The 9,118-nt window shown below is 71.5% G+C and overlaps 2 protein-coding genes across 4 annotated transcripts in view; one reads left to right on the forward strand and one right to left on the reverse strand.

Moving 5' to 3' along the window:
* Positions 1-711: 711 nt before the first annotated feature.
* ZNF467 (zinc finger protein 467) lies at positions 712-4,437 on the reverse strand. Of its 3 annotated transcripts, none has more exons than XM_041473887.1 (4): positions 4,062-4,437; positions 3,871-3,951; positions 2,163-3,568; positions 712-1,062 (listed from the first exon to the last, which is right to left on the reverse strand). In XM_041473887.1, exons 1-4 carry the CDS (start codon positions 4,087-4,089, stop codon positions 853-855), a joined length of 1,725 nt encoding a protein of 574 aa, XP_041329821.1. In that variant the 5' UTR covers positions 4,090-4,437; the 3' UTR covers positions 712-852. The 3 variants fall into 3 exon arrangements, with proteins under 3 accessions (XP_041329821.1, XP_041329822.1, XP_041329820.1); XM_041473888.1 differs by lacking the exon at positions 712-1,062 and having other exon boundaries at positions 1,812-2,411; positions 2,448-3,568; XM_041473886.1 differs by lacking the exon at positions 712-1,062 and having other exon boundaries at positions 1,812-3,568.
* Positions 4,438-5,299: 862 nt separating this feature from the next.
* Positions 5,300-9,118, forward strand: part of LOC121356988 (SCO-spondin-like) — a gene marked incomplete at its 3' end in the record, with an annotated part of 23,012 nt that continues 19,193 nt past the window's right edge. The window contains exons 1-9 of the mRNA XM_041473905.1: positions 5,300-5,341; positions 6,075-6,269; positions 6,338-6,420; positions 6,970-7,319; positions 7,746-7,848; positions 7,994-8,152; positions 8,237-8,322; positions 8,406-8,522; positions 8,977-9,103. Of these exons, the coding sequence (XP_041329839.1) occupies positions 5,307-5,341; positions 6,075-6,269; positions 6,338-6,420; positions 6,970-7,319; positions 7,746-7,848; positions 7,994-8,152; positions 8,237-8,322; positions 8,406-8,522; positions 8,977-9,103 (1,255 nt within the window). The remainder of the gene's footprint in view (positions 5,342-6,074; positions 6,270-6,337; positions 6,421-6,969; positions 7,320-7,745; positions 7,849-7,993; positions 8,153-8,236; positions 8,323-8,405; positions 8,523-8,976; positions 9,104-9,118) is intronic.

Below are 9,118 nucleotides of genomic sequence, written 5' to 3' on the forward strand. Positions count from 1 at the left end.
CCCCCCCGCTCTCACCGCACGGCGGCTCCCGGCGGCCCCCGAGGCCCCGCCCCCCGTTGCCATGGGGACGAGATCCCGCCCCCGTTTCCATAGGGACGAGGTCCCGCCCACAGCAAGGCCACGCCCCTATCGCGCCCCCTCGTTTGGCCACACCCCTTCCTCCGGGCCACGCCCCCCGGCGACCCCGGCCCCTCCGCCGGGCCCGAGACCCCGCGGCTCCGGGAAGTTCCATAAAAACGGCTTTATTGGCAGCTGGGCTCCACTCCGCTGCCCCTGCCCCCTGCCCACGGCCGCGCCGCGCTGGGGACACCCCTCCTGTGTCCCCCCGCGTCCCTCACCGGGGGCTCTCCAGCCCCACCGGACACAACGCTCCGGCGGCTGCTGCCGGCGGCAGAACGGGCGGGATCCTGTGGGACCCTGTGGGATCCCCCTGCCGGGGCCCCCGGCACATCCCGGCGCTCAGGATGTGGCACCGGCACATCCCGGCACCTTCCGGCACGTCCCAGGGCTGGGGGTCACCACCGGCCCCGGCACATCCCGGCGCTCAGGATGTGGCACCGGCACATCCCGGCACGTCCCAGGGCCGGGGGTCACCACCGGCGCTGCTGCAGGCACCGGCACAGCCCAGCACAGCCCGGTGCCAAGGATGCAGCGCTGGCAGCCACGGGGGAACCCGGCACTTCCCAGCGCTCAGGACGTGCCAGTGGCAGCCACCGGTCCCCTGGCACATCCCAGTGCCAGGACCCACCACCGGCAGCCATCAGGGCCCGTGGCACCTCCCAGCACCTCCTGACACGCCAGTGCCAAGGATTCACCACCGGCATCCACCGCAGCCCCTGGCACCTCCGGGGCTCAGGGGCACAGGGTGGGGGGCTCTGGCCAGCTCAGCTGGGACCCCGTGACACCGGTGCCAGTGGCAGCGGTGGCTGTGCCCATCCCCGCCCCGGTGGTGGCCGTGCCCGCCCCCGTGCCCGCCCCCGTGCCCATGCCGGTGCCGTGGGTGCGCTCGTGGCGCTCCAGGTGCGTTTTGCGGGTGAAGCCCCGGCCGCAGCGGGCGCAGTGGTGGGGCTCTCACCGCACGGCGGCTCCCGGCGGCCCCCGAGGCCCCGCCCCCCGTTGCCATGGGGACGAGATCCCGCCCCCGTTTCCATAGGGACGAGGTCCCGCCCACAGCAAGGCCACGCCCCTATCGCGCCCCCTCGTTTGGCCACACCCCTTCCTCCGGGCCACGCCCCCCGGCGACCCCGGCCCCTCCGCCGGGCCCGAGACCCCGCGGCTCCGGGAAGTTCCATAAAAACGGCTTTATTGGCAGCTGGGCTCCACTCCGCTGCCCCTGCCCCCTGCCCACGGCCGCGCCGCGCTGGGGACACCCCTCCTGTGTCCCCCCGCGTCCCTCACCGGGGGCTCTCCAGCGCCACCGGACACAACGCTCCGGCGGCTGCTGCCGGCGGCAGAACGGGCGGGATCCTGTGGGACCCTGTGGGATCCCCCTGCCGGGGCCCCCGGCACATCCCGGCGCTCAGGATGTGGCACCGGCACATCCCGGCACCTTCCGGCACGTCCCAGGGCTGGGGGTCACCACCGGCCCCGGCACATCCCGGCGCTCAGGATGTGGCACCGGCACATCCCGGCACATCCCGGCGCTCAGGATGTGGCACCGGCACATCCCGGCACGTCCCAGGGCCGGGGGTCACCACCGGCGCTGCTGCAGGCACCGGCACAGCCCAGCACAGCCCGGTGCCAAGGATGCAGCGCTGGCAGCCACGGGGGAACCCGGCACTTCCCAGCGCTCAGGACGTGCCAGTGGCAGCCACCGGTCCCCTGGCACATCCCAGTGCCAGGACCCACCACCGGCAGCCATCAGGGCCCGTGGCACCTCCCAGCACCTCCTGACACGCCAGTGCCAAGGATTCACCACCGGCATCCACCGCAGCCCCTGGCACCTCCGGGGCTCAGGGGCACAGGGTGGGGGGCTCTGGCCAGCTCAGCTGGGACCCCGTGACACCGGTGCCAGTGGCAGCGGTGGCTGTGCCCATCCCCGCCCCGGTGGTGGCCGTGCCCGCCCCCGTGCCCGCCCCCGTGCCCATGCCGGTGCCGTGGGTGCGCTCGTGGCGCTCCAGGTGCGTTTTGCGGGTGAAGCCCCGGCCGCAGCGGGCGCAGTGGTGGGGCCGCAGCCCCGTGTGCACGGCCTGGTGCCGGCCCAGGTTGGTCTTGGAGCTGAAGCGGCGGCCGCAGCGGGCACAGGCGTGGGGCCGGGTGCCCGAGTGCACCAGCAGGTGCCGCGCCAGGTGCGCCTTGCGCCCGAAGCCGCGCCCGCACTGTGGGCAGGTGAAGGGGCGCTGGGCGGGGGGCGCCTGCGGGGGGTCCTGAGGGTCCTGGGCACAGCCCTGGCCGCTTTTGGCACCGGGCACCTGCGGCCGCTGCTGGTGGTCCTGGGCGCCGGGCACTTGCGGGGGCTGCAGGAGGGGCGGGGGGTCCTGGGCGCAGCCGCGGCTGCAGTTGGCACTGGGCACCTGCGACAGGAGCTGGGGGTCCTGCACGAAGGGGGGCTCGGCCGTGGGCACCTGCGGGGGGTGCGGGGGGTCCTGGGCTCCGGGCTGCTGCGGGGGCTGCAGGGGGTGCTGGGCACAGCCGAGGGCTTGGCTCTCCAGCTGCTGCCACAGGTGCGACGACGAGTTCTGCTTCCAGGCGATGCCCGTGCCGCACTGGGGGCAAATGAGCAGCTGCTCCTCGGCGGGGCCGTCCCTGTCCCTGTCCCCGTCCCGCTGCTCGTCCAGGTGTCCATTCCCAGCTCCCGGCACGGGTCCCGCGTGCAGCCCCAGCTGCGGCGCCGGGTTCTGCTTCCAGGTGAGGCTCATCTCACAGCCCGGGCACGGCAGCGGCTTCTCCTCGGCGGGGCCGTGCCCATCCCCGTGCCCGTCGCGCTGCCCGTGTCCCGGGGCCGGGTCCCCGTGCAGGCGCAGGTGCCGCAGGAGGTGCTGGCGGTGGGCGAAGCGGCGGGCGCAGCGCGGGCAGGGGTGCGGGCGCTCGCCGGTGTGCGTGCGCAGGTGCCGGTCCAGGTGCGTTTTCTTGCGGAAGCGGCGGGCGCAGCGCGGGCAGGGGTAGGGCCGCTCGCCGGTGTGCGTGCGCAGGTGCGAGCGCAGGTGGATGCGCTGGCGGAAGCGGCGGCCGCAGTGCGGGCACGGGAAGGGCCGCTCGCCCGTGTGCACCCGCAGGTGCCGCGTCAGGTGCGCCTTCTTCCCGAAGGCCTTCCCGCACTGCGGGCAGCAGAACGGCCGCGGGCCGGGCTGCGAGCAGCGCCCGCAGCCGCCGGGGCCGGGGCTCATCCCCGCGCCCGTGCCGGTGCCGGTGCCCGCCCCGAAGCCGATCCCGATGGCGTCCAGGCGCGGCCCGGGCCCCCAGGCCGGCAGCACCCCGTAGCCCAGGTCCTCCGGGCACGGCTCCTCCGCCTTGCAGGCGCCGGCGCAGCTCCCGGCGGGGCCGGGGGGGAAGGCGCCGGGCAGGGGCTGCGGGGCCTCGGCCTCATCCTCCTCCTCCTCCACCTTCACCTTCCGCACCAGCCACTGCCCTGCAGGGACACCGGAGGGGACGTGCCAACGCCAGGGTGACCCGGCACAGCCCCCGGGACACGGGAACTGTCACCCAAGGGCGTGGAGCTGCCACTGGCACCCGGTGACCACCAAGGCCAATGGCACCAGGGACGTGCTGACCGTCACTTCAAGGACCTGGCATAGTCACTGGCCCCGGGGACACGGTGACCATCCCCCAGGGAGCCAGCGCTGCCACCAGCCGCAGGACAGGGTGACAGTGACCGCGTGGCCGCAGCGCTCCCGGGAGACGCCTGGCACTGCCGATGTGACTGTCCCTCACCTGAGTCGTGGAGCCCTGGGTCCCCTGGATCATCCCTGTCATCCTCGGGGGTCACCTCTGCCTTGGGGACCACCAGCCACTCTGGGGGGACAAAGAGGCACAGACAGGTCTCTCCCCGGCTCAGGGGGGCCCCGAGCACCCCGGGACCCCGCGGGCCCCACCGAGACCCCCCGGAATCCCCCAGTCCCCACCTGAGCCGGTGCATGCCGGTGCTTCCATCTCCTCCGGCTCCGTCCGGGCCACGGGGGCACCTGCGGTGGGGGGGCACGGGGTGAGCGTCCCCAGACCCGAGCCGGGGAACCCCTGCACGCCCGGGGGCTTCAGGATCCCCAGGACCCCCGGGCACGTCCCCAGGGCACGGTGGGGGTGGACACTCTCCTGCCTGGTGGGTCCGGGGGGGTCTGGAGGGGTTCGGGGGCAATCCAGGCGGGTTCAGGGGGGTCAGGCGGGGTTCGCAGGAATCCGGGGGGGGGTCTCGTGGGATTCCGCGGGGCTCGGGGGTGTTCCGCGGGGTTCCCGTGGAGTGGCGTCCCCGTCCTGGTCCCCCCGGAGCTCACGGCCACCCCACCCCCGTTCTCCGTCCGCCCTTGTCCTGCACCCCCCGTGCGCCCCGTGTCACCCGTGTCCCCCTGTCCTGCACCCCAGTGCCGCACCGGCTGTCCCCCTCGGAGGGGACACGGACACGGCAGGGTCGGGGACAGCATGGGGGCGGCATGGGGACACGGGACAGGGACATGAGGACACCAGAGGACTTGGGGACACTCAGGGAGACATGGGGAGAACAATGGGCAAGGACACGGGTGGGACACGGGGGCACGGAGGGGACACGGGGGAGACACGGAGGACACGGGGGGAGACACCGAGGACACGATGCGGGGGGGACACGGGAGAACACAGGAGCGGGCTGTGGGGGACACGGGGCTGGGAGGACACAAGAGACATGAGGGGACAAGCGACAGGGACATGGAGGAATGGGGGGTACAGGGGACACAGGCAGGACACAAGGGGACACGCGACAGGGACGTGGGGACACGGGGGGTGAGCGTGACCAGGACCCGCTGTCCTGCCACATCCGTGTCCCCGTGCCGGATCCCGGATGTCCCGTGCCATTACCTTCTCCCAGGAAACGGGGAGATGTCACCCTGATGTCACCGTGCCCCCCCAGCCGCCAGCTGTGCCCAATCGGCGTCACCACAGCTGGTGGCACTGCTGGGGACTTCCCATAAATCCCGGAGCCGCTGGGCAGTGCCAGAGCTGGGCCGGTGAGTGGCACTGGGGGGGTGACACTGGGGTGACCCCGTGGGACCCTCTGGCCGTGAGGACCCCCCGGGAATTGTGACAGGGAGTCACCTGGATCCCAATTTTCCAGGAAACTGGGATCCGACATGGCCGCAGCGGCGAGGCCGGGGGTCACCGGGGGGGTGGCGGCCATCGCCATGCTCTGGGTGACAGCCGTGGGGGCAGCCACGGGGTGAGGAACGGGAATGGGGATTGGGGATGGGAAACTGGGAATGGGATGGGGAATGGAAAGGCAGAATGGGAGTGGGGATGGGGGATGGGAATGGGGATGGGGAATGGGAATGGGAATGGATTTGGGAGCTGGAAAAGAGAACTGGGAATTGGGGACGCAAAATGGAGATCAGGGGCTGGAACTGGGAATGGGGGTTGGGAGGCAGGAGCTGGGATGGGAGCTGGGTGGGAGCTGGGATGGGAACTGGGATGGGAACTGGGATGGGAACTGGGATGGGAGCTGGGATGGGAGCTGGGATGGGAACTGGGATGGGAACTGGGATGGGAACTGGGATGGGAACTGGGATGGGAACTGGGATGGGAACTGGGATGGGAACTGGGATGGGAGCTGGGTGGGAGCTGGGTGGGAACAGGGATGGGAGCTGGGATGGGAACTGGGATGGGAGCTGGGTGGGAGCTGGGTGGGAGCTGGGTGGGAACAGGGATGGGAGCTGGGTGGGAGCTGGGTGGGAACTGGGATGGGAACTGGGATCGGTGCCAGAAGCCAGGATGGATCCCTGGTGGGTGCTCACATGGAGGCTGGGAGCTGGGATGTGTGCCCGGAGGGGGGATGGATGGGGGTGCCAGATGGGAGCTGGGCTGGAGCTGGGATTGTGCTGGGATTGTGCTGGGTCCCGGATGGATCCCGGGCGGGTCCCGGGCGGATCCCGGGCGGATCCCGCGGCTGCCCGCAGGCGCTGGTGCGAGCGGACGGTGCCGGTGACGGAGCAGCAGGAGGTGACGCCGCGGCGCGAGGCCGCGGTGCCGTGTCCCAGTTTGTACCAGTACAGCCTGGCCGGGTGGCGGCTGGACCGGGACCGCACGCGCCGGGAGCGCGGGAATTCCCCCGGGGACACCGGCACCGACCCCGCCCTCTGCTACGTCTACCGGTGAGCCCGCGGGGTGTGGCACCGGCTGGCACCGGGGGACGCTGGGTGACACTGGCGTGTCCCCACAGCCCCCCGGAGATGCAGCCGGTGGTCCGGAACCGCACGGAGCGTGGCTGCTGTCCCGGCTGGAGCGGCGCCCGCTGCACCGAGGGTGAGTTGGGACACGGGGGTGGCACCCGGGGACATCCCTGCTGCGCCATTCCCACCGGGAGCTGGGATGGGCGTCACTCCCACCGTGCCATTCCCACTGAGTCATTCCCACCGTGCCATTCCCAGCGGGTGCTGGGAGCAGGGCTGGGTGCCAGGATGGGAGCTGGGATGGAATCTGGGATGGGAACCGGGAACTGGGATGGAATCTGGGATGGGAACTGGGATCTGGGATGGGAACTGGGAGCTGGGATGGGAACTGGGAGCTGGGTTGGGGACCGGGATCTGGGACTGGTGCTGGGATGGGAACTGGGAGTCGGGATGGGAACTGGGAGCTGGGACTGGTGCTGGGATGGGAACTGAGAGCCAGGACGGGAACTGGGAGTTGGGATGGCAACTGGGAGCTGAGATGGCAACTGGGACGTGTCATTCCCACCACGTCATTCCCAGTGTGACACCCTCACTGTGCCATTCCCCCTGGGTGCTGGGTGGGCGCTGGGCTGTGTGCCATCCCCCTGTGCCCCTCGGTGTCACCCGCTGTCCCCTCCCACAGGCCCCGGCTCCCTGGGCCGCTGTTTCAGCGCGTGGCAGTGCCAGGACAGCGCCGGCGGCCACAACGGCAGCGCCATGAGCCGCGCCGAGTGCTGCCAGCACCCCTGGGGACACAGCTGGCGCCGCGGGGACACCGAGGGGCCCTGCCTGCCCTGCACCCGCCTGCCCCTGGGCGGGGACGGGGGGTCCCCGCGGCACCGCAGCCCCCCGGCCACGTGCCAGGCCTGGGCCGGCTCGCGCTTCCGCACCTTCGACGGGCGGCACTTCGGCCTCTCGGGGGGCTGCCGGCACAGCCTGGCCACGGCCACCGACGGCACCTGGGACGTCACCATCGGTCTGGGACACCCCCAGGTACCGGGCACGGGCAGGGGGGCACAGGGGGGGCGATCAGAGTCACTGCCAGCGCGGAATGGGGCTGGGATGGATGTCGGGAGCAGGGACGGGTGACAGCGCCTGGGATGTCACCATCAGACACCCAAACACTGAAAAGGGGGGACAGGATGGGACACTTGGGGTCACTGCTCCTGTTCCCAGAGGTGCAATGGGGCTGGGAGCTGGGATGGGTGATGGGAGGGGAACTGGGGTGGGAACTGGCAGCTGGGATGGGAGCTGGAATGGGTTTGGGGGCTGGGATGAGTTTGGGACCTGAAATGGGGTTTGAGACAGGATCTGGGATGGCACACCCATGGTTCCATCCCTGGTGACCATGAGTGTCCCATCCCCATGCCCGCTGTCCCCGGCATGCCTGAGTGTCCCTGTGCCACCCCCCTGCCACAGGTGCTGCACATGACCTTTGGGACAGACACGGTGGTGGCCCAGGGACGGAACGTGTCGGTGAATGGGGCAGCAGTGCCGGAGGGACGCCCCTACCTGCACAAAGGTGAGGTCCCCAAGGCCACCAGCCTGGGACAGGGCGAGGATGAGCCCCCAGAACCATCAGGAAGCACCAGGGCACGGTGATAACCAACTGCCACTGGGATCCCTGTCCCCATCCTGTCCCCATCCCGCCCCATCCCCTCGCACAGGGCTCGGTGTCACCTGGCCGGGTGACTGGGTGGCCGTGGCCAGCAGCCTGGGTGTGCGGGTGGCCTGGGACGGGCACCTGGCGGTGACAGTGACAGCGGAGCCCGAGCTGCGCGGTGGCACCTGGGGGCTCTGTGGCACCTACACCGACGACCCTGCAGGTGAGTCCCACACGCCCAGTGCCACCCCCCGCCCCGGGGGGCCGGGGGACACCCCCCGTGCCCCCACCCTGCCTGTCCCCCCAGATGACTTCCTGCTCCCCGACGGGGACATCGCTGCCGTCGCCGCCGCCTTCGGCAACGCCTGGAAGGTGCCGGTGGCCGGCACAGAGGTACCTGAGGGGCCAGGGTGACACCCCGTGCCCGTCTGGGGGTCCCCGGGGGTGGCCCCCGCGCTGAGGGACCCCCGGCTCAGCCCCCGTGCAGGGACGTGCCGGAGGGTGGCGGCAGGTGTGGCCCCGGCGAGGTGGCAGCGGCGGTGGCCACGTGCGGGCGGCTGCTGGCCCAGCCCTTCCGGCAGTGCCACGGCGAGGTCAGCGGCACCAGGGGGGCTTGGGGTGTCCCGGGGGGCGTCTCGGAGGGTCCTGAAAGGTTCTGGAATGTTCTAGGGGATCCATAGGCTGTCCCAGGTCCCAGGACTGGCCCGGGAAGTTCCGGGAGGCTGCTGGGAGTTCTGGGGATCCCAGAGTTGTTCTGGGATGTCCTGGGGGCTCCCAGGGGCTTCTGGGGGGTTTGGGAGGGTCCCAGGGGATTCCAGAGAGTCCTGGGGAGTTTTGGAACTTCCTGTGGGGTTCTGCAAAATCCCAGGGGGTCAACGGGGCAAAGAGTCCTGGGGTGTCCTGGGGGTCCCCAGGGATTCCGGGAGGTCCTGGAAGGTCTGGGAAATTCCAGGGGCTTCATCCGGAGGGAGGTCCTGGGATGTTCTGGGGTCTTCTGGGACATTCTGAGGGGTCTTGGAGGATTCTCACTGCTGCTCCACCCCCCAGGTGGACCCCAGCGGGTTCTATGCAGCGTGTGTGGCGCTGCTGTGCGGGGACGGGGACCCTGTGTCACCCCCCGGTCCCCTGCCATCCCCCGGTCCCCTGTCACCCCCCGGTCCCCTGTCCCCCCACGGTCCCCTGTCACCCC

The sequence above is a fragment of the Pyrgilauda ruficollis genome, unplaced genomic scaffold (genome assembly GCF_017590135.1).
Source record: "Pyrgilauda ruficollis isolate IOZ18807 unplaced genomic scaffold, ASM1759013v1 scaffold306, whole genome shotgun sequence".
In the NCBI taxonomy this organism is placed as follows: domain Eukaryota; kingdom Metazoa; phylum Chordata; class Aves; order Passeriformes; family Passeridae; genus Pyrgilauda; species Pyrgilauda ruficollis.